We start from the raw sequence: 25,637 nt of genomic DNA on the forward strand, positions 1-25,637 counted from the left end.
CACCACATGATCACACCGCTTAAATAAAAAAAAAAGCCAGCTGGTACCTGTAGGACCACATCACGCAGCTTATGTGGAATAAATAAAATTAAAACCGGTTGGTACCTTTGGGATCACATCGCGCCGCTCTTGTGGAATTAAAAAATAAAATAAAAAATAAAATCATACCACCCACGGGACGCAAATTCGCACCTTTCAAAAGCTCTGATTGCCAGTCAGAGACTTTGCCACTGAGCTACAGAGCTGTCTTTTGAAAGCTGCGGGAATCTGCCTCATATCAGGAAGGACATGGAAGAATTACAACAAAAATTTTAATCACACACCATATAAAAACACCGCATTTATCAAGAGAGCAATACAAATATGATCCGTCTGTTTCTCTGTAGATGGCCCATGGTCACAGACATACAGTCATGACATGACATGAATGAGAAGTAGTGTGCTCTGATGTCCACAAAGTTGTGGACATCACAGACCAGACCAGTAGCTCTACTGGTCATCCAGTCAGCCGCACGCAAGTTCTGCCTGACACGTGTCTTATGGAGGGTGCGCCGCAGCACAGACACCGTGTCATGTGGAACAGAGCTCAAGTGGGTGACGTGAAGTCAGATCGCCCACTGCGTGTTCTGATCCGACGGTCCGTTTCTACCTGGCAGGCTGTCATTGTCCGCTCAGTGCGCGCTCGCTGCAGTTTGTCGCCACGGCGATATATGTTTTTATTTATGTCCACGTAAGTACAGCAATCAGACACACGCACAGTGGACAGGTGTTAGTTCATGTCTGTCCAAACACAGTAGGTGCTGTGTAGCTGGGATGTCCAGAATGACAGGTCATCACAGCAGGTTCTGTCATAGCCACACTCCCTCTCAGTTCTCAGCGCACACACCAAAGCCACAGTCATGTGGAACTTAGACAAATTTCTCTGCCAGTACGACAGTGGTCGCCTGCAGTCTGTTATCGTGCCAAAAGTGCAACTGGCCACACATTTTCTAAGTGCCAATGTGAGCGGTGTTAGATGTTTGTGCGTGGAATTTGGCTGACACCTGCCGCGAGAGGGTGTGATGGGTTCGCACAGTGCACACTTTGTCTTTCAGCCACTGGTGTGCACAAATAGTTGTAGCAAACAGGTGTACGAGGCGTTAGAGGCAGGGATGATTTCACATGATTTGCACACGATTCCTGCATCATACACACTAAGTGTGCACTTCGTCCAAATTTCGCACTATGTGTGAAGAAGCCCTTAAGGTGCATTTACACATAACCAAGACGTGTTACGAATGTCATTTTTCTGTCATTCGTGATACATTCCTGACATTCTTAACGTGACTTAACGCATCTGAATAGGTTTCTTAATAGTGCGTGTTGGTGCATGATATTCTTGATATTCGTGGAGCATGTTTTTGCCTGTCAAAAAATCTTCCACGAATGTCACACACCACCCTCGTCTCACATCGTGGAGGTCACAACTGAGCGCATTGATCCTTCTTGATGAGTAGTGATCCTTAATAGAACGTGACAACGTTCGTAGTGGTTCCTGTGATGGTTCTTGGAGCCCAAACTGTCACGCGTTATTACGAAGTGACACGGAAACTGTCAAGTTTTGACATGACTTGTAACGCGGCGTCACATTTCACTGCGCACCACGACAAATCAGTTTTCTGTCACGTGCGCACAATTAAACTCGGCTCCAAATGTCATTCCACAATTCCTGCTGAAGCTCCTCGGGACGCTCCTGCAGGAGTTCCACCTGCTGTAACTGATCAATCAATCAATCAATCAATTTTTTTTTATATAGCGCCAAATCACAACAAACAGCTGCCCCAAGGCGCTCCATATTGCAAGGCAAGGCCATACAACAATTATGTAAAACCCCAACGGTCAAAACGACCCCCTGTGAGCAAGCAGTTGGCTACAGTGGGAAGGAAAAACTCCCTTTTAACAGGAAGAAACCTCCAGCAGAACCAGGCTCAGGGAGGGGCAGTCTTCTGCTGGGACTGGTTGGGGTTGAGGGAGAGAACCAGGAAAAAGACATGCTGTGGAGGGGAGCAGAGATCGATCACTAATGATTAAATGCAGAGTGGTGCATACAGAGCAAAAAGAGAAAGAAACAGTGCATCATAGGAACCCCCCAGCAGTCTACGTCTATAGCAGCATAACTAAGGGATGGTTTAGGGTCACCTGATCCAGCCCTAACTATAAGCTTTAGCAAAAAGGAAAGTTTTAAGCCTAATCTTAAAAGTAGAGAGGGTGTCTGTCTCCCTGATCTGAATTGGGAGCTGGTTCCACAGGAGAGGAGCCTGAAAGCTGAAGGCTCTGCCTCCCATTCTACTCTTACAAACCCTAGGAACTACAAGTAAGCCTGCAGTTTGAGAGCGAAGCGCTCTATTGGGGTGATATGGTACTACGAGGTCCCTAAGATAAGATGGGACCTGATTATTCAAAACCTTATAAGTAAGAAGAAGAATTTTAAATTCTATTCTAGAATTAACAGGAAGCCAATGAAGAGAGGCCAATATGGGTGAGATATGCTCTCTCCTTCTAGTCCCCGTCAGTACTCTAGCTGCAGCATTTTGAATTAACTGAAGGCTTTTTAGGGAACTTTTAGGACAACCTGATAATAATGAATTACAATAGTCCAGCCTAGAGGAAATAAATGCATGAATTAGTTTTTCAGCATCACTCTGAGACAAGACCTTTCTGATTTTAGAGATATTGCGTAAATGCAAAAAAGCAGTCCTACATATTTGTTTAATATGCACTTTGAATGACATATCCTGATCAAAAATGACTCCAAGATTTCTCACAGTATTACTAGAGGTCAGGGTAATGCCATCCAGAGTAAGGATCTGGTTAGACACCATGTTTCTAAGATTTGTGGGGCCAAGTACAATAACTTCAGATTTATCTGAGTTTAAAAGCAGGAAATTAGAGGTCATCCATGTCTTTATGTCTGTAAGACAATCCTGCAGTTTAGCTAATTGGTGTGTGTCCTCTGGCTTCATGGATAGATAAAGCTGGGTATCATTTGATCAACTGATGAGCAGGAGAACGAGTCTGAGCAACCAGAGGAGCGAGAGGAGACTCACGTGCAGCCAGACATCTCTACACCTCCTCCAGTCTGGCGGAGGAAGAAGCGTGCGCACATTTAAACCCTGCTGCATCGCATTCAGTTTGATTGCTGACACCAAGTCGGCTAAAAGTCTAATTTCAGTGCTCTTCAGCGCGCTCCTGCAGGTGTTCCACCTGCTGCATGTGCATGATGTTTGGGAAAATGGGCAAGATGAGAGCCTCATGAAGCCACACATCTGGCTCTGTCCTCCTCCTCCTCTCTGCACCACTCCATGGCACAGAGCACAACTACACATGCAATCACAAAGTTCTTCTGAAAAACTGGAGCGATCTGAATTTGGTTGGATGAATATGGGTGTGTGTGTGGAGACAATTCACCTCGTTCACAACGTGACAGAACGATGCTCTGTTATGCACAATAACGCACAACAACGCGGAACACTATTCTTGACCGTGCATAATGGTTCCTGATAATTCTCTAGCAACACGTGCCATTAATCGAAACGTGTGGTAACAGGTTGCAGCAGTTCCTGAGGACACCTGACGCGTCTGCCCCCGAAACATTCGTGATCAGCGGCAAGACTGTGTACGTCGTGGCATTCGTGACTTTGCTCCTCATTGTCACAAATGAGAGTAACTGAGGCACCTTTGATTGAGATATAATGCAAACTTTACACTAAATGGGCTTTTCAATATTATATTCAAATGTCCACAAAATCTTTGTCATGTGACAGTGAGTGCCAGAGTGATTGGGGCATTTTTGATTAAGATAAAATGCAAAAGATACACTAAATGGGGTTTTCAATGTTACATTTAAATAGCCACAAAATCTGTAATCTGGATCAGATTTGGATTAAACTTTGTCAGTCGGTAAAGGATACCATCCTACACGAGGATCTCAAATTTGAAAAAGAAATTTGATCTTTTTTGACAGAATTATGAGTTTTTGAAAAATTGTTCAATGTTAAAGACAGGGATTTTTCCAATATTCCAAAGTTTTTCCTGACTTTGCCCTTTGATCTATGACCTTGGAAATTGAAAAAGTTCTTGCCTATCAGGATATGAATCTTCAGGCAAAAAAAATTCATAATGATATATGAAAAATTGTGGGCTCCAGGCTGTTCACAAACAAACAGAGAAAGAAACAAACAGGGCCAGAATAGAGGGTGCACACCTTGAGGTGATCTGTCTTCACTTATACACTGTATATGTACTGGACAAACCCTGTGTGACTTCACCAATAAGTTTTCGAGAGACTGGGAAGAGCTATTTTGAAGTCCAAAAATTGCTGCTCTGGGTATTGCAATGTTTGCAGCACTTAACAATGCCTACATCACAGCCAACCCATATTTGGATAAAGAGGTGAAGCATGGGTGACACCTTGCATGACCTGGACGGGACAAATGAACCCCGAACTTCCCCACATCTTAAGAATTACAGAACATGCAAAGCTAACAAGACTAACCTTGGCTCAGATTTTATTAAATCATAGTTTTGGGGGACATGACGATGGTTTTCATAATGTGTGGCTTTAATGTGGCCATTCAAAATTATGACCCACGGATTTCCTCAGTAATCATTATTTCCAATAGATGCTAAACGTACTAACACCGTCAGCATCTAAAATTAAATCGCATGATAATATACTTGAAGGGAATAATATTTCACAGAGGTCTTTTATGATCCATTAGGACAATTAATCACACAACAGGTTATACATGAAGTTTAATTAGTACCTTGATGGTGGTATTGTTGTCAAACTTGAAGGCCTTGGTCTGTCCATTCTCTAAATAGACTTTTAGAACATTGGGCAGAAAGAGAAGAGAGTTTCCCTGGTGGAGAGAAATCATAGATGTCAGTGCAATGGGCTTATTTTCACCAGTGTGTAGGATATCTCAGTGGCAGCCATTGCTTCCAATCAAAGCAGACTGGCCCACCTGAGTGTGCCCGTTGACCACCACCTCCTCCGCAAAGCGCACTTTAACAGGATTACTCCTCAGTCGAGCTCTCTTCTCCGCTGACATGATGGACGACTTGGGATTCTGTGACACACGGACACACACTCGTCATTAAACTAGGCCGTGGAGAACACACTTTGAAGTCACTCCAGACTGAGAAAAAAACATTGTTTTCATTAACTCTGGAATTCTCTGTGCTTTGATGAATAATGAAAAATGTCTTCAAATTCAGTGTCTTCTATACAAAGGGACTTTTTAAAGGTTGCACTGTTCATCAAAAATTGTGGAAAAGGGTAATTACAAACCCCAAAGCTGCAAAAATGCAGAACATTCTTTCTTTGTGGGCCAATTCATGTCAAAATGTAGTACCATAACAGAAGAGCTTTTTTCCAAAACAGTTGTAGTCTCAAGTTCCTGCAACTACATCATCTCCTTAAATGCTATGCAGTAAAACTCGCATATAATTGATTCAGGTGGGCCAGCGAATTTTGTATGTTATAATCCAAATCCGCTAAATGTATAAAATGGACAAAATCTGCTACAACCCCAACTCCAATGAAGTTGGGACGTTGTGTAAAATCTAAATAAAAACAGAATACAATGATTTGCAAATCATCTTTAACCTATATTCAATTGAATACACCACAAAGACAAGATATTTAATATTCAAACTGATAAACTTCATTGTTTTTGTGCAAATATTTGCTCATTTTGAAATGGATGCCTGCAACACATTTGAAAAAAGTTGGGACAGTGGTATGTTTACCACTGTGTTACATCACCTTTCCTTCTAACAATAGCGTTTGGGAACTGAGGACACTAATTGTTGAAGCTTTGTAGGTGGAATTCTTTCCCATTCTTGCTTGATGTACGACTTCAGTTGTTCAACAGTCCGGGGTCTCAGTTGTCATATTTTGCGCTTCATAATGCGCCACACATTTTCAATGGGTGACAGGTCGAGAGACTGCAGGCAGGCCAGTCTAGTACCCGCATTCTTTTACTATGAAGCCACACTACTGTAACATGTGCAGAATGTGGCTTGGCACTGTCTTGCTGAAATAAGCAGGGACATCCCTGAAAAAGACGTTGCTTGGATGGCAGCATGTGCTGCTCAAAAACCTGGATGTACCTTTCAGCATTGATGGTGCCATCACAGATGTGTACGTTGCCCATGCCATGAGCACTAACACACCCCCATACCATCACAGATGGTACTTTGCGCTGGTAACAATCTGGATGGTCTTTTTCCTCTTTTGTCCAGAGGACACGACATCCATGATTTCCAAAAACATTTGAAATGTGGACTCATCAGACCACAGCACACTTTTCCACTTTGCGTCTGTCCATTTCAAATGAGCTCGGGCCCAGAGATGGCGGCGGCGCTTCTGGATGTTGTTGATGTATGGCTTTCGCTTTGAATGGTAGAGTTTTAACTTGCACTTGTAGATGTAGCGACAAACTGTGTTAACTGACAGTGGTTTTCTGAAATGTTCCTGAGCCCACGCGGTAAGATCCTTTACACAATGATGTTGGTTTTTAATGCAGTGCCGCCTGAGGGATCAAAGGTTGCGGGCATTCAATGTTGGTTTTCGGCCTTGCCGCTTACGTGTAGAAAGTTCTCCAGATTCTCTGAATCTTCTGATTATATTATAGACTGTAGATGATGAAATCCTTAAATTCCTTGCAACTGAACATTGAAAAACATTGTTCTTAAACTGTTGGATTATATTTGTCTGAGTGTGAGTATCTGGTTTATACAATGACGGTTTAGCTGAATTTTACTGTACTTGTTATATTGAGGATGAGGACTGGTACAGCCAAACCCAGCAGAACAGCACTAGTCCAGGCGGTCGGAAAGAGGAGAAAGTGTCCAGAGAGTAGTCATACGACCTTTTTCAATCACTGAAGTTGTTTTTTAAAAAATTCTATTTATATTTTTCATTGCTGTGAGTTGTTTCCCAGCCACAAGAAGGCCAGTCGAAGGTGTTAATTATTTAATGTTGCCAGTATGATGTCAAAATGTTTGTGTGCAAATCATTTTTCTGTCTATTTAGCTACTTCTGTTTATTTAGCTGCGTGCTTGCCCGCAGCACAAGTGGAAAAAAAATAGAGGTCAGCCTATTTTCTAAAAAGCGCGGCCCACACAATGTGTGACATGTCCCTTATGCTGCTTGTCTGCAAGGTTTATCTGTTATCATGGACACCTCAATGAAACGCAGCCGTAACATGAGTGTGACGCTTGCTGTGTGTTTCAGGAAAAAGTAGTGTTGGACATCCCCAAATACAACTGCTATGCACTTTCGACAGTGCACGATGACGCATCAAGATGAGGACCCAAGTGTCTGTTCACACAATTTTTTCGGATAAAGAGATGTGAGATAACAAAAGAACATCACACGTCAGTAACACATTGTTAAATAAGAGACATAAGTAACTCAGCAGGATGTCAACCTTCTTTTTGAGCATCTTTCTTTGTTCTTACCATCATGTTTCGTACTACAGTCACTGTGACGGTGTCCTCCAAGTCCCTGAGTGAACAAACAGAAAACATACATTATGATCCTTCTGTCCAACTGTCAAGTAAGCAAACTGTCCTTTGAACTTTGAACCCTGATATGCCTTCTCTTTTAAACCTCTCACACACACACACACACACACACACACACACACACACACACACACACACACACACACACACACACACACACACCCTTAAACATGAATGAATGCATGAATCATTCACACATTTACAGAAATACACTGCAGCAAACAAACAGGAAAAATATTTTTGGACTTGATGGACTGGATACACCGGTACTATGACAACATTTCTGATAAAAGTGTGTGTGTGTGTGTGTGTGTGTGTGTGTGTGTGTGTGTGTGTGTGTGTGTGTGTGTGTGTGTGTGTGTGTGTGTGTGTGTGTGTGTCTTGGGCGGGTCTATGGATTAGAATTTGAAATTTCATATGTTATTAAAAAATGAAAAGGAAATTGTTACCTGATTTTCATTTAGGAAAAAAAAACTTGGGAACTGAGTTAATTTTCTTTTTATTTGGATATTATTTTGGGCTATTCATTTGTATTCTTGAATATGCCATGATTCCATGTTGAACTGTCCCTGATCTCACCTTGTATCTACATAGTTTCTGTTGTACTCAATATCAGATACTCTGTTGTGTGCTTAAAACCTACAGTATTTCATGTTTGTTTTGGTCATATCCTCTTCTTTATTCCATTACTAATGTTTCTTTAGTCTCTGGTAGTCCATAATCCCACAGTTCATTTTGACCTATTTGGTACCACCTAGGGTTAATAAACAACACTTACAATCCAGCCTCACTGTACTACACACAAAAAAAGCATAAGCAACCCAGAGTGACAGCTATAGCCTGGTTGGGGTCAGTGAAGGATTACACAGCGGTCAAAATTCATAAAGGCTCCAATCATATTAAAAAGAATATTGAATTATTTGTCTGATCATTAAAGATTACCAAAAAATGTAGTTTGAACTGTCTGACTGAAAGTTATGGGGTAAAAACGGCAAAAAATGGTGATAGTTTACACAGAGGTGAAAACACAGAGCTGTTCCATTTATGGCCAAATGTGATGCAAATTACTGATTGAGCTAACAGCATTAAAAACAGAATAATTTTGACTGGTTTGAGTACTTGTTCTTCAAAGTAATCCATTGGATACTATGACGTATGACACGTTACAATATTACATAATAACTAACAATAAGGGCCCCTTCACACATAGTACGAATAAGTATAAATCAAGGTGAATCACGGTGGAACAGCTCGTATGAGCGAACCATGAAAACATCAAGTCCATGGGCAGGCATGAACGATCCCGCTGCGACGGTTTTGTGCATGCGGCGGTGTTGTGCGCGCTCATGCACGACACCATCATAGTGGGAACACATTGTGAGCAGCTGGACCATGTGTAACCACATCGCGTAGCTGCTGTGAAAAAAGTGAAAACTACATGCCACCCAAGGGACTCGAACCTGCAATTTACAAAAGCTCTGACTGCCAACCAGAAACTTTTAAATGGTGCGGAAAAATGCCTGAAATCAACAAGGACATGAACGAGGTGCGCTGTGTGCGGCCGCTGCAGCCCGGCGCAAAGGCGAAAGATGTTTTATATATTTCTATGTGAGGACAGCAGGCAGAGACATGCGCCTCACGGAGGAATGTTGTAAGTTCATGTCCTTCAAAACACGGTAGGTGTTCTCTAGTTGAAACGTCCAGGAGCAGAGATCAAAACAGCAGCGGCTGTGGGTGGACACGCCCCCTGTCCATTCAGCGCCCAGACCAATGTGTCACTCTGTTATGTGATTATTCATTTTCATTATTTGTTATGTAATTGCGTATGTAGGTATTGTAATTACTATCGTGTTTGTTTCCATCCAATAATAATAAAAATAATAATAATAATAATAATAATAATAATAATGATTTGGATTTATAGAGCGCCTTATTATTACTAAGATATCCTTAACCTCCTGTGTATGCTCCTGAACTTCGGAAAGAACTCATCACCTTTTTTCTCCATGATTCATCTTCAAACATTCAGTCTGTGTGTTTGAGTTTCATTTTGTTCATTTATGTCAGAATAATTAATGCATGTTACATTACATACATTAATTCATGTATAAAAAATAAAAATATAACGCAATGCTAAAATACCCCCGGCCGTATGAGCATTGTGTTTTTTATAATTTGATCTGTTTAATTAATTATTAAGATCCTATTGTCTTATATACTCCATAGTAAGTTACCTTTAAGTTAGCAAAAGTTAGCACATATGCTGATGTCTGCAAAATATCTTGTCAATGACTCCAGTGGTGTTATTAGGTTACAGCATTTTAAGTTTTAGAAGTGTTTATTTCTCGCTAGTTTTTACATAATACGAGGTCTGTTAGAAAAGTATCCGACCTTTTTATTTTTTTCAAAAACCATATGGATTTGAATCACGTGTGATTGCATCAGCCAAGCTTGAACCTTCGTGCGCATGCGTGAGTTTTTCACGCCTGTCGGTTGCGTCAATCGCCTGTGAACAGGCTTTGTGTGAGCAGTGGTCCACCCCTCTCGTCGGATTTTTATTGCGAATAAATGTCTGAACGATTTGGAGCTTTGCTGCATCAATTTTTTCCAGAAACTGTGAGAGACCTCCAGGTGGACAACATTCGGAAAATTCAGATGGCTTTCAGGGACGATTTTATGGGGATTACACAGATTAAGGAGTGCTCCAGCCGGTTTAAAGACAGCCCACAGCTGCTGAGAGCGTGCCGCACTCCGAGCGCCGATCGACAGGCTGAATCAACCAGATCATTTCCAATGTGAAGGCTTGGTTGATCCAGGATGTTGTCTGACTTACACAAAAATGGCAGGAGACGTGGACATCAGTACTTTTTCGGCACATTCCACTGTTACAGTGTGAGTTTTTTTCATGGAAAGAGAAGCGGAGGGACGCGCCACAGAGCCGTTCATGGCGCAGCACAAAACCACCTCCGTGTTGGTCTCACAGGACGGCTTTGAGTTGGCTTTCAGATGGCTTTTGGTGGCTTTTCAGTCGTGTGACTATTCCAGAAATTGTGGATGAGCCTGGACATGCCAGAACATGTCCTGTGAGGCTTCATCACGGCGTTGCTTTGCGCCATGCGGCACCGCTGCGATGCGCGGAATTCCTCCGCTCCTCTTTCCATGACAAAAACTCCTGTAACAGTGGAATGTGCCGTTCATTTCCAAACTGGACGCTGTGTTTTATCCGGGACGTCGTCTGACTAGCACAGGAATTGTGAAAAGACGTGAACATCAGCACTTTTTTGGCACATTGAGACAGACGTGCGGAGGAATTCCGCGCATCGCGGTGGTGCCGCATGGCGCAAAGCAACGCCGTGATGAAGCCTCACGGGACATGTTCTGGCATGTCCAGGCACATCCACAATTTCTCGGATAATCGCTCGATGGAAAAACCACCGATAGCTGTCTGAATGCCATCTCAAAGCCGTCCTGTGAGACCAAAACGGAGGTGTTCCTTTGTCTTGCTCCATCAGCAAATCGGTCGTGATGCGCGAAGCCTCCGCTCGGCTTTCCATGACAAAATCTCTTGTTAAAAGTGAAATCTGCCGGAAAATGGTTGATGTCCAGCTCTTGTGATAACCAGAGAAAGTGCACATGACGGTCCGGCTCCACAGAGCCATCCGTTTAGAAATGATCCGGTGGTTTGTGGCTCTCGATGGCGGTACAGAGCGCGGCGCACCGGGCGTCCTTAAAGCCGTCCTTAAAGCTGTAGTAACACTCCTTATTCTCTGTGAAGCCCGTAAAATTTTCACCGAAAGCCAGATAAATTTTTCGAATGGTTTCCAGCTGCCAGTCTCTAACAGTTTCTGAAAAAATTCTGATGGAAAAAAAGCCCAAATCATTCCGCCATTTCCTGACAATGAAAATCCGCCGAGGGGGCGGGACCACTCCTCACTCAAAGCCTGCTCACAGGCGAATGACGCAACCGACAGGCGTGGAAAAACTCACGCATGCGCACGAGGGTTCAAGCTTGTCTGACACAACCACACGTGATTCAAATCCATATGGTTTTTGAAAAAAATAATAAGGTCGGATACTTTTCTAATAGACCTCGTATATGACACAGGTTTATATTTACACACAAACAAAACAGAGTTTTGCAGCTAGTTACCAGCCTGTGATGTCACCATGCTAACATCTGCGAAATGTCTTATAAATAAGTTCAGAGGTGTTATTAGTTTCCAAAAATAGCATTTTCAGTTTTAGAAGTGTTTATTTCTCGCTAACTTTCATATAATATATGAGAAACATGTATGGGTTAGAGTGGACGTTACACTGAACACCCTCTGGTGACCATTTTTGGCAGATGAAAACATCGACGAGCTCAATACAAATACATCTAATTTGGTCACTTTTGAAAGAGGTCAGACTCTTCAATAAAGCCATTTTAATGTTAAACATTAAATTGACACATTAAACATTCATTTCAGGTCAGTTTGGTGTATAAATCTCATTGGTCCAGGCACACACAAAACGAAGCGATTTTGGAGAGTCCAGCCACTTACGTCACGATGCTGCTCTGCTCTAATTGGCTGTCACACCCACCACTCAAAAAAAACAAAAAAATGAACACACTGAAACAGAATGTGACTTTGAACCTCTTAAAATAGGTCATCTTTGAACCTGTCTAAGGTCTGTGTCCCAAGAATGTTCTCTATAAATCTGAAGACTCTGGCAGTAATAGGACTGAGCACAGAGAAGGACAGACAGAAGCAAAGCCTTCGCAATACCCAAAGGCCATATTTAATGGCCTCAGGTAATAACACTTCACGATGACAGTTTCTGGCTTAATTCAGATTTTCAACTGATCGAATCCATAAAAGGTATTTGTTGCTTTCAGAAACAATCTACCATGTACACAAACAGATTTTACATTACAAAGTATCCTGGTAGTTCCCACCTTAAGATGTTCTCCACCTGCTCGGCACTCACATCCTCCACCACTTTATCATTAATCTGCAGCACCTGGTCCCCTGGAAACAGGATCCCATCTGCAGGGCTCCCTACATAAGCACAATGAAAACACTGAGCCAAAAAATAAATAAATCCCAACTGCAGTGCACACGCAGTCTTTCAGTTCACATTAAGTTAGAAACACAGAAAATGACACACATGGTTATTCAACATGGCTGAGTCAGTCGTGGATGTGAGGCGTTACAGTTTAACGCTGGGCCTGTTCCAGCTCCACTCTGCTTTCTATGGTTATTTATACTCGTTTGTCTTCAGGCCAGACTGCATGACAGGGGCACCGCAGATTCAGCTGCACACACATGCAAACATGCTATGTGTTCGTGCATGTGCACACATTTTTTTCACACACTGTCTACCCTGCAGAGCATCATCTGTGCCTGAGTATTGACCCAATGGCAGCATGTTGCAGAGCTTTGGAAGCTTATGAACTAATGCGTGCACACACATTGTCTGTGTCAGCTCTGCAGTTATCGTGATCTTTGTGGTTTTTCATTTCCTTTCTCTCACCTTTTTCCTCATGCACCACTTTCCACAAACATTCAGAACCTCACACACCCATTAAAGGGGGCCATATATGCCTATATTATACCGTTTACATCCTATTAGCTGTATGCTGTCCTCATTTGTTGTTGCTGTTCAGTGAGTGAACAACTGAAAATTCCACCACTTCTGGCTGTGTTAGCAACATCATGCACACGTGATGGTACGAGCCATTAAAAACTAAAAAAAAATCTTGGTTTAGAAAATGGATGGATAGTGTAAAGTCTAAACTATTTGCAAAGTAAATTTAGCAGAGTGATACAGACTTTGCAGGAGTACACACTCCAAATTCTGTTAAATCAACTCCATCACAGTATACGTACATAATAAATTTTTATGAGCCCAATGGTAAGAATACTTGCATGTGATGAAAGATGGAACAATCCATTCAACAAGCCAACAAGTTCCATCTGTCAATATTTGACAATATTCTTTTCATTGCACAAATGGAAGATTGTTGTGTGGGCCGCCGAAGAGGAGGTACTGCTGGCTCACCACCACCGGATGGCGCCCTGCTTGGAGTGCGGGCTTCAAGCACAAGAGGGCGCCAGAACCACTGGGAGTGACAGCCGTCAATCATCCTCAACACCAGCTGTCACTCATCATCTCATCATCACCATCACCATAAAGGCCGGGTGGCGACTCCACCTCCTCGCCGAGAAATCTCCTACAATACAAGGTAATCTCTCTGCTGACTTATATGTCAAAAATAATCTGATCTGTTTTGCAGCTGTTTTTTCCTGGTGGTATTTCCTTGACTGGATTTTCGGAGCTGCACGTGTGTATGATTGGAGGTGGAGGCTCTCCCTCCACAAGAATCAATAATCAAGGTTGCTGGGTGTGAGGATTCACACTCACTACCTTCTGTTTTTTCTGCCAGCAGTACCAGGGCCGACAACGGAGGACAGAGACCACCTGGGGACTCGGGGCTTGGCGGCTTCGGTGTTCTTCAGGCCGTTGGTGGTGGAAGCGGTGTGGGTCCCGGCTCTTCGTTCATCTGAGGTCTCCTATCTTCGAGCCTGCCCGCAATCCTCTTGTGTGTGATTGGCAGAACCTTTGTTGTTTTACGTTGTGTACTTGTGCAACATTAAATTGTTACTCCTTTCCTTATCCATTGTCCGTTCAGTAGCGCCCCCTGTTGTGGGTCCGTGTTACGACACCTTCCCAACAGGATTTCTCGGCCATTCGTCATGGATCCCGAGGGGCGTCAACCACAGCTTGAACAGCCAATGGGAGAACAAGGAGCGCAGGCGTCAGCAGGAGGCGTGGTGAGTGATCTGCAGCAAATCCTTACCGCTTTCACTGCTCAGTTACAGCTGGTAACTGAGCAAAATGCAAGCCTCAATCAGAGGATGGAGGCTCTCACCGCCAGAGTGGAAGCACGCGAGTCAAGCGTCGCTGCAGTGTCTCCTCCTGCTGGTCCGGGGCCTAATGTAGATGTTCCACTGGCCGTTCAACTACCCCCCCCACCGTCCCCTGAAGCTTACATAAGTCCTCCTGAACCGTACGGAGGCTGTGTGGAGACGTGCGCAGACTTCTTGATGCAGTGTTCGCTCGTTTTTGCACAGCGTCCAGTCATGTACGCGGCAGACGCCACCCGGGTGGCTTATGTAATTAATTTGCTTCGAGGTGAGGCACGCGCTTGGGCTACAGCGCTCTGGGAACAGCAGTCATGGCTTCTGACGTCATACGCTGGGTTTATACGGGAATTCAAACAGGTGTTTGATCATCCCAACAGAGGCGAGACCGCCTCGACCGTGCTGCTGTCACTGAGACAGGGGCGTCGGAGCGCGGCCGATTACGCTGTCGACTTCCGCATCGCGGCTGCGAGGTCGGGTTGGAATGACGTCGCGCTCCGCGCCGCCTTCATAAGCGGACTGTCCCCAGTACTGAAGGAGCATTTACTGGCTAAGGACGAACCGCAGACTTTCGACGGGCTTGTCACTCTGGTTATACGCTTAGACAACCGTTTGAATGAACACCGTCGGGAGCAGGCCGGGGGGCGTGGCCGGGCACAAGCCGTCCCTCTCTCTTCCGGGTCTGACGGGGTGACGTCGTCCTCACGCTCCATTGCCGGTGGGCTCCGTGTGGCAACAGCTCCCCCTGCTGACGAAGCTATGGACACGAGCAGGGCTAAAGTGAGAGCAGATATTAAACAAAGGAGACTGGCCCGCGGGGAATGTTTTTACTGTGGCTCATGTGAGCACCTGTTAAAAGACTGCCCCAAACGGTCAAACACCAACGCCCGTCCTTAGACACTGGGCTAAGGGTGGGCCATAACATGTGCACGGGAAGTTCCCGCAAATCAGCACGAATCCCAGTGGTAATCCTGAGTGGGGATTTAACCCTTCACGCCCCAGCACTGGTGGACACGGGGTCCGAAGGGAATCTGTTGGATAGCAGATGGGCAAAGGAAGTGGGGCTCCCCCTAGTGGCTCTGCCTTCGCCCTTGAAGGTACGGGCACTAGATGGCACTCTACTCCCGCTAATCACACACCGGACCCAGCCTGTGACCTTGGTTGTGTCTGGGAATCACCGGGAGGAGATAGTGTTTTACGTGACATCTTCTACCTCCCGAGTGATTTTGGGTTTTCCTTGGATGGTGAAGCACAATCCCCGGATCGATTGGCCGTCTGGGGTCGTGGTGCAGTGGAGCGAAACCTGCCACCGGGAGTGTTTAGGATCCTCGGTTCCCCCCGGAATGACGGCTAAGGAGGAGGTTAAAACCCCTCCCAATCTGACGGCGGTGCCAGGGGAGTACCATGATCTGGCTGACGTCTTCAGCAAAGATCTGGCGCTCGCCCTTCCACCACACCGTCCGTACGATTGTGCCATCGATTTGGTTCCGGGCAGTGAGTTCCCGTCCAGCAGGCTGTACAATCTCTCACGTCCGGAACGCGAATCAATGGAAACCTACATCCGGGACTCCTTGGCCGCCGGGTTGATCCGGAACTCCACCTCCCCGATGGGTGCTGGTTTCTTTTTTGTGGGCAAGAAAGACGGCGGACTTCGTCCATGCATCGATTACAGGGGATTGAACGAGATCACGGTTCGCAATCGATACCCATTGCCCCTCTTGGATTCGGTGTTCACACCCCTGCATGGAGCCAAAATATTCACCAAACTCGATCTTAGGAATGCGTACCATCTAGTTCGGATCCGGAAGGGAGATGAATGGAAGACGGCGTTTAACACCCCGTTGGGTCATTTTGAGTACCTGGTCATGCCGTTCGGTCTCACTAACGCCCCCGCGACGTTCCAAGCCTTGGTTAATGACGTCCTGCGGGACTTCCTGCACCGGTTTGTCTTCGTGTATCTGGATGATATACTCATCTTTTCCCCGGATCCTGAGACCCATGTCCGGCATGTACGTCAGGTCCTACAGCGGTTGTTAGAGAACCGGCTGTTTGTGAAGGGCGAGAAGTGTGAGTTTCACCGCACTTCTCTGTCCTTCTTGGGGTTTATCATCTCCTCCAACTCCGTCGCCCCGGATCCGGCCAAGGTTGCGGCGGTGAGGGATTGGCCCCAACCAACGAGCCGTAGGAAGCTGCAACAGTTCCTCGGCTTCGCAAACTTCTACAGGAGGTTCATTAAGGGTTACAGTCAGGTCGTTAGCCCCCTGACCGCCCTGACCTCCACCAAAGTCCCCTTCACCTGGTCGGACCGGTGCGAGGCCGCGTTTAGGGAGTTGAAACGCCGGTTTTCATCTGCTCCAGTTCTGGTGCAGCCTGATCCTACTCGCCAGTTTGTAGTAGAGGTGGACGCCTCAGACTCAGGAATAGGAGCCGTGCTGTCCCAGAGCGGGGAGTCCGATAAGGTTCTCCATCCTTGTGCCTACTTTTCCCGCAGGTTGACCCCCGCTGAACGGAACTATGACGTGGGCAATCGAGAACTCCTCGCGGTGAAGGAGGCTCTAGAAGAGTGGAGACACCTGTTGGAGGGGGCTACGGGGCCTTTCACGGTTTTTACGGACCACCGGAACCTGGAGTACATCCGGACCGCCAAGCGGCTGAACCCCAGGCAAGCCCGCTGGTCCCTGTTCTTCGCACGCTTTGACTTCCGGATCACCTACCGCCCCGGGACCAAAAATCAACGATCTGATGCATTGTCCCGGGTGCACGAAGAGGAAGCCAAGGTCGGGTTGTCGGACCCCATCGACACCATCCTTCCCGAGTCCACTGTCGTGGCTACCCTCACCTGGGACGTGGAGGAGATCGTCCGGGAGGCCCAGACTAAGAACCCGGACCCGGGAAACGGTCCGAAGAATAGACTCTACGTTCCACCAGAGGCTAGGGCTGCCGTCTTGGACTTCTGCCACGGATCCAAGCTCTCCTGTCATCCTGGAGTGCGTAGGACCGTGGCAGTAGTCCAGCAGCGCTTCTGGTGGGCGTCACTGGAAGCCGACGTCCGGGACTACGTCCAGGCCTGCACCACCTGTGCCAGGGGCAAGGCGGACCATCGCAAGACCAGGGGTCTCCTCCAACCCTGCCTGTGCCTCATCGCCCCTGGTCCCACATCGGTCTGGACTTCGTCACGGGCCTCCCGCCGTCCCAGGGCAACACCGCCATACTGACGATAGTGGACCGGTTCTCCAAGGCGGCCCACTTCGTGGCCCTCCCGAAGCTCCCAACGGCCCAGGAGACGGCAGACCTCCTGGTTCACCACGTCGTGCGTCTGCATGGGATACCGTCGGACATCGTCTCGGATCGTGGTCCCCAGTTTTCCTCGCAGGTCTGGAGGAGTTTTTGTAAGGAACTGGGGGCCACCGTGCGTCTCTCGTCCGGGTACCACCCACAGACGAACGGCCAGGCAGAGCGGGCGAACCAGGAACTTGAACAGGCTCTTCGTTGTGTCACCTCCGCTCACCCGGCGGCCTGGAGTAACCATCTGGCCTGGATCGAGTACGCTCACAACAGCCAAGTATCCTCTGCCACCGGCCTCTCCCCCTTTGAAGCGTGTCTGGGCTACCAGCCCCCGTTGTTCCCACTTGTGGAGGGAGAGGTCGGGGTACCCTCGGTCCAGGCCCACCTGCGGAGGTGCTGCCGGGTGTGGCGGGCCGCCCGCTCTGCCCTGTTGCAGGCCCGGACGAGGGCCAAGGCCCATGCAGACCGCCGGCGTTCCCCGGCCCCTACATACCTACCAGGGCAGGAGGTGTGGCTATCCACCAAAGATATCCCGCTCCAGGTGACCTCCCACAAACTCAAGGACCGCTTCATCGGGCCGTTCCCCATCGCCAAGATCCTCAGTCCAGCCGCAGTGAAGCTAACTCTCCCGGCTTCACTGCGGATCCATCCGGTTTTTCATGTTTCCAAACTCAAGCCATACCACACCTCACCGCTCTGCTCCCCCGGACCCGACCCACCTCCTGCCCGGATCATCGACGGGGAGCCGGCATGGACCGTTCGTCGGCTCCTGGACGTCCGTCGGATGGGTCGGGGCTTTCAGTACTTGGTGGACTGGGAGGGTTACGGACCCGAGGAACGCTCCTGGGTGAAGAGGAGCTTCATCCTGGACCCGGCCCTTCTGGTCGATTTCTACCACCGACACCCGGACAAGCCTGGTCGGGCGCCAGGAGGCGCCCGTTGAGGGGGGGGTCCTGTTGTGTGGGCCGCCCCCCTCAACGGGCGCCTCCTGGCGCCCGACCAGGCTTGTCCGGGTGTCGGTGGTAGAAATCGACCAGAAGGGCCGGGTCCAGGATGAAGCTCCTCTTCACCCAGGAGCGTTCCTCGGGTCCGTAACCCTCCCAGTCCACCAAGTACTGAAAGCCCCGACCCATCCGACGGACGTCCAGGAGCCGACGAACGGTCCATGCCGGCTCCCCGTCGATGATCCGGGCAGGAGGTGGGTCGGGTCCGGGGGAGCAGAGCGGTGAGGTGTGGTATGGCTTGAGTTTGGAAACATGAAAAACCGGATGGATCCGCAGTGAAGCCGGGAGAGTTAGCTTCACTGCGGCTGGACTGAGGATCTTGGCGATGGGGAACGGCCCGATGAAGCGGTCCTTGAGTTTGTGGGAGGTCACCTGGAGCGGGATATCTTTGGTGGATAGCCACACCTCCTGCCCTGGTAGGTATGTAGGGGCCGACACCCGGACAAGCCTGGTCGGGCGCCAGGAGGCGCCCGTTGAGGGGGGGGTCCTGTTCATGTTTCCAAACTCAAGCCATACCACACCTCACCGCTCTGCTCCCCCGGACCCGACCCACCTCCTGCCCGGATCATCGACGGGGAGCCGGCATGGACCGTTCGTCGGCTCCTGGACGTCCGTCGGATGGGTCGGGGCTTTCAGTACTTGGTGGACTGGGAGGGTTACGGACCCGAGGAACGCTCCTGGGTGAAGAGGAGCTTCATCCTGGACCCGGCCCTTCTGGTCGATTTCTACCACCGACACCCGGACAAGCCTGGTCGGGCGCCAGGAGGCGCCCGTTGAGGGGGGGGTCCTGTTGTGTGGGCCGCCGAAGAGGAGGTACTGCTGGCTCACCACCACCGGATGGCGCCCTGCTTGGAGTGCGGGCTTCAAGCACAAGAGGGCGCCAGAACCACTGGGAGTGACAGCCGTCAATCATCCTCAACACCAGCTGTCACTCATCATCTCATCATCACCATCACCATAAAGGCCGGGTGGCGACTCCACCTCCTCGCCGAGAAATCTCCTACAATACAAGGTAATCTCTCTGCTGACTTATATGTCAAAATAATCTGATCTGTTTTGCAGCTGTTTTTTCCTGGTGGTATTTCCTTGACTGGATTTTCGGAGCTGCACGTGTGTATGATTGGAGGTGGAGGCTCTCCCTCCACAAGAATCAATAATCAAGGTTGCTGGGTGTGAGGATTCACACTCACTACCTTCTGTTTTTTCTGCCAGCAGTACCAGGGCCGACAACGGAGGACAGAGACCACCTGGGGACTCGGGGCTTGGCGGCTTCGGTGTTCTTCAGGCCGTTGGTGGTGGAAGCGGTGTGGGTCCCGGCTCTTCGTTCATCTGAGGTCTCCTATCTTCGAGCCTGCCCGCAATCCTCTTGTGTGTGATTGGCAGAACCTTTGTTTGTTTTACGTTGTGTACTTGTGCAACATTAAATTGTTACTCCTTTCCTTATCCATTGTCCGTTCAGTAGCGCCCCCTGTTGTGGGTCCGTGTTACGACACCTTCCCAACAGAAGATATTCATTATTTGTTTTATATGACACCTAAATAGATCCACTTCATTTTATATTTAAATTTAAAGGGGTGTTTCTTCTTGGAACAGGAAGCAGACAGCAGCGGAGCACAGACAGGTCTGTGTCCACCCAGCAGTTGACCCCACCCTGCAGGTGACCCACCGACACACCACTGAGCAGAGCACGTCTGCTTTCCTCAATCTAATGAAAAATCACAATAGGACCTTGCTCAGTTCTTCATCTTCATCAGTTCTTCTACAGCCGCTAAAGATGTCCCCACAAACACCGCAGCTACTAGATTTAGCTTCTTCATATCATGGAAGCATTTTACGAAAAGTAAATGGAATGATTCAATTACAGTAAAATGTATGGTAAAAAAATGCACAGTACATGATGTCACTCATACAATGGGAAAATTAATGAATGTCACTGACATACAATCCACCAAATGCCAAGGATCTATTTGGGTGTCACTGATTTAACATAATAATACAGGTGATTCAACACTGGCTGGAGCGGGACCAAATGTATTTTCTGCACAGTCTATTTTACCCATGTTTTTCAGAGTATAAGTCGCACCAGAGTATAAAAGCCACCTGTTAAAAAATGCCTCTTGAAGAGGAAAAACTCCTACCTACCTTTTTTCCCCACTTCTTTTTTTTTTTTTTTTTTTTTAAACAGCTCTTTAACCCTCTGGGGTCCGAGGGCATTTTTTGGACAGTTCACTCGCCTGGCATAAATGTTTTATTATTGCTGTTAACAGCTCTCCCTGCATCCCACAATCAAGTTTTATGTCTCTTTTTTTCAGGACAACCTGTGCTTTCAGAATATATATGCTTTTGTTGTGTTTTAGAAATGTAATAAAGGTTTACAAACAAAAATAAGAAAGAAAAAAGTAAAGCGGAAAATAATTTTCCACACACATTTATTCAAAACACACAGCAAACTATAATAAACAACTGTTTTGACACTTTATAAAGGTAATTTGAGGTCTTGTGTGAAAAACTGTACAACAAATAGGTTCAAACAATAAAAACAAATGCACATTTTGAACAATATATACAAAATGGTCTATGGTTTTTTTTATCTTCATGGTAAAAGCAACAGAGTTATCCAGTATCATTCACATGCAAACTAGTGGAGCAATCCTGATAGTTACACACTCTTTGTTTGAGCACGTGAGATTGTCATCAGAGGCTCTCTGTCTGCTCCGTCTGCTTTCAGTGATCGCTGTGCGTAATGGCGCAGGGTGCATTTGGAGCCCAATAGTATGTACTCATTGGAGCACCCAGGGGGCTATTCAAATGGGCAAACTAGTAACATATCACTCCTGAAAACGATCTTTGGGTTTTCATGTGAGGTGAATCTGCCCTACGATTGGATTTTGGAAAACCATGTGACGGTGAACTAATTCCAATTGGACACTCACATTGCACACGTCATCACACAGCTTCTATGAGGAGTACAAAGATGGCTGATGGCTGGCTCGAAAGTCCGCGGAGTTAACTTTTCAGCAAAAAAAAAAAGTATGTTTCTATCTCATATCATTAAAAAGTTATTTATAATTTAGTAAAGCTTGGTCTTAGCCACCGTATACGACGGCGTCGGCCCCAGAGGGTTAATTTGGGATTTTTGTGGCATTGTTGTCATATACTTTTTATTATTGCCATTTATTCTTTTGTTACTTTATTTTGTTTAGCGCTTTGATTCCTGGGAAACTCCTATATAAGTAGTTGTTATTATTATTATTATTATTATTATTCATACCAAATATATGATTTTTGTGTGAATAAGTCACAGAACCTCACAAACTAGGAAACAAATACTTACACTCCAGAAAATATGGTACTCTGGAAAACTTACTGTCTTTTTAAAAATTTTTTATTAGCATTTAGTGCCAAATATATACGTAACATATACTGTAGCCACAAAATGCTGTAAAGCAATATTAGAAAATAACACAAACAGAACCAAAACAATTAGGGAGCAGACTGTCATTACAACTTAACTAGCGATCTGAGAAAACAATTTGTAGCTGACACACGATGTTACCTTTTACAAATTGTAAATGTCCATGTTAATGTCCATCCATACAGTTAAAGTTTGACTCTCCTGTAATAACCATTTCGTGGTTAATGCCTTTTTAGCTGCGACAAACAAAATGTTCAATAAATAGTTGTCTTTTTTTTAACCATTTCTGGAGTAGATTTCCAAAGTATATAATATTCATCTCGACAGGCACTACATCCTTGAAAATATCTTGTAGAGCCATGTGTATCTCTCTCCAAAGTCCTTGATAGCTGGGCAGTCCCAGAAAACGTGATGGTGGTTTGCATGTTGGTTACCACATTTTCAAGATTCAAGATTCAAAGCTTTTATTATCATATGCACAGTAAAGAAACATGTTTCCCTGTGCAATGAAATTCTTACTTTGCTGCCCACACTGGATGCCCAAATATATATATAAATAACTAAGTATAACTAACATATAGGGGGAGCTCCATCATAGTGGGATTTCTGAGTGGGTGTAATAAAATATCTTATAAGATTTTTCCAGCTGAATTCCCTCCATATGAAAATTTACTGTCTATATGCAGACAGAATCTCGGTAGGACCCCTTTAATGTCTTTTGTCTGTTTGATTATTGTGTTTCTGCTCCTTTGTCTTCCTGTGGTCACTTTTTCTTTCTGTTTAATCATATCTTGTGTTATCACATTCTCCCTGTCATGCTGTAGACAGCAATTACAGACCCGGTGAGCCTCCCCATTGCATTTATGAGCTTATTTTGCAGCATGGATAAAAAGCAATGTGTCAGCATATCTCTCTCTCGCTCTCTCTCTCCTTCACATTTATAAAAGTTGCTTCAATGAAATGTGATTAAATTCAGAAAGGATGAGCAGATGGCGCTGTTGTTTCTACAGCTCGCCTGGTATCCTGCCCTGCAGTCTGAATGCCAGGAGAGGGTCATTGTGCATGAATGTGCACACAGGCAGAGACAGAGAGAGTGTTTAAATCCATCTCGCCGTAGGCGTTGCTCTTTTGCATGAAGCAAGTGGCAGTTTGGGGAAGGAGCAGGAATACAATGCGGCACTCACACAGACGGACACGTAAAGAGACACACCCATTCCCGTTTACCTGTGATGACATCCCTGACCAGCAGGGGTGCGCATGGACTGAGGATGAAGCCATGGCCAGTGGTGCGGTCCAGGACGTGGTCCTTGGTGATTTGCACCGTCAGCTTCACCTGGAAGTTTTGATTGGACAGACTGTTGGAGCGCTGCGACCTCCCATCGCCTAGTAACCGCTCTCTGTAGAGGTCAAATGAGCAACACAAATGTGACAGGTGACTTGAGTGGAAACTGTAAGTTTGCCATTTCGAGTGGATGAAGTGGTGAAACTTCAATTTCTCTGTGCCTTCACCATTTTGTGTAGAAAATCTGCCAACTAAAGACGAAGGGAGGACCTGCAGGTGCCAAAACTCAAAAAGGAGTAGATGGAGTTCAGCAGAAACACTGTGGAGATGATTAAGGTTGTTCAAATTTAGGCTGTGATCTAAATCTGCCTCACATTTTTTCCTCCCTTTTATCCATTTCTTTCACAATTCCCACAAAAATGCATGTGGACTAGATGAGAAAGAGTTCAAACATTCTGACCGTGTTCTTATGTCGGTTAGTGGCGGTAATAGCAGAGATTGACTGTTAAACTGTTGGGTGAACAGAACAGGATTTGCGCTTGTATTAGATATGAAAACTATTCTTTCTTCTGAATTGGTTTTGAATTTATTAGCTAAAACTATAGTGGTGTCATGTAGCAGATACACAGACAATGTGTGCTTTAAATACTCTGTTGTTAAGCTAGCTAACCTGGCCAGCCAGTTAATACAAACAATAATACGAGCGAAGCGACGCTCGCTCATGATACACTGTGTCCCAAACAGGAAGTGCCGAATTTTGAGTCCACAGGAAATGTCAAATGTTGAACACTTTCTGGATTGACACTTCCTGGATTGGCAACAGACAAAATCTCATGAAATCTCATGGGAATTCAGTGACAAGTTGACACTGAAACAGGAAATGACCCATTTTGAGCCCACAGTGAAACAGGAAATGTCAAATGTTGGACACTTCCAGGATCAACATTTTCTGGATTGACAATAGATGAGATCTCGGGGGAAAATGCTTAAAATGATGGGGGGGTTAAGAGGCCTGTAGTTGGAAGGGTCTGGGGGGCTTCTACCCCCAGAAGCTGAATGTTTTTAGCCATGCTAATGCTGCCCAACATTTACTGAAAAATAAGTCTGAAGGATGGAAATGACATGTTGAGATGCTGAAAAGCTTTGCTCGTTCATGCCTGCGACATACAACCCCATTTCCAATGAAGTTGGGACGTTGTGCGAAATGTAAATCAAAACAGAACACAATCATTTGCAAATCCTCTTCAACCTATATTTAATTGAATACACCATAAAGACAAGATATTTAATGTTCAAACTGATAATCTTTATTGTTTTTGTGCAAATATTTGTTCATTGTGAAATGGATGTCATTATAATACAATTATAATGATCAACGTTTTGTTCTGCCCAGGCTGTACTCCAAGAGGTGCATGAATACCATCCACATCACAGAGATGAGGTATGCAGTGACAGCAATGCCACACTGACCCAAAGACCTGAAGGCACACAAATGTACTGTAAGCTGACAGCTTGAAGAAAGTATATACACTTGTTTCTGCCTCACCATCAACACAAGTGCTCGCACAACTAGCACCCAAGACTGCACTTCTAGTCTTCATCATTAGCATCAATGACGCCATTTAAGAATCTGCAGAACAATTCCCCTATCTTGGAAGCATCCTGTCCAGTCAATGCAATGCTTCAATGTGTGTAAAAAATAGAAGTCCATAACAGAAATCAGAGATTATAAAAAGAAGTCTGCAACAATTAAAAACTTCAGAATACAGGCAAAAATCATTTTCTACCAAGCAATTGTTGCTTCCACTCTCTTATATGGGTGCAAAACTTGGACCTTACATCAAAGCAATGTCAAGAAACTGGAACATTTCCATCAGCAGAAGCACCAGGCAGTAATGCACATTAAATGGGAGGACAATGTCACCAACATTGGTGTCCACAAAATGGCCCAAGAAGCATTAAACACTAACTCAGATGGACTGGGCATGTGCATGGAATTGACTCTGGACTCCTATGCAAGGTGCTTCACAGTGATCTCAGCACTGGCAGAAGAAATGTGAGGTGCCCCATACAGCACTACAAGACCAGGTCAAACAAACACTAAAAAAGACCAACATTACTCAGTAAACCTGGGAGGATCGGCACCAACTTTATCCTGTCATACATGC

The 25,637-nt window shown here is 45.9% G+C and overlaps 1 protein-coding gene across 2 annotated transcripts in view; it reads right to left on the reverse strand.

The window, feature by feature from the left end:
• Window positions 1-25,637, reverse strand: part of frmpd1b (FERM and PDZ domain containing 1b) — a 104,700-nt gene that overhangs the window by 44,399 nt on the left and 34,664 nt on the right. For both annotated transcript variants that reach the window (XM_034181155.1, XM_034181154.1), the window contains exons 4-8: window positions 23,412-23,584; window positions 12,515-12,617; window positions 7,510-7,555; window positions 5,007-5,111; window positions 4,806-4,901 (exon numbers count right to left, since the gene is read on the reverse strand). In XM_034181155.1, the coding sequence (XP_034037046.1) occupies window positions 4,806-4,901; window positions 5,007-5,111; window positions 7,510-7,555; window positions 12,515-12,617; window positions 23,412-23,584 (523 nt within the window). The remainder of the gene's footprint in view (window positions 1-4,805; window positions 4,902-5,006; window positions 5,112-7,509; window positions 7,556-12,514; window positions 12,618-23,411; window positions 23,585-25,637) is intronic.

This window comes from Thalassophryne amazonica, chromosome 11, assembly GCF_902500255.1.
Source record: "Thalassophryne amazonica chromosome 11, fThaAma1.1, whole genome shotgun sequence".
NCBI lineage: Eukaryota > Metazoa > Chordata > Actinopteri > Batrachoidiformes > Batrachoididae > Thalassophryne > Thalassophryne amazonica.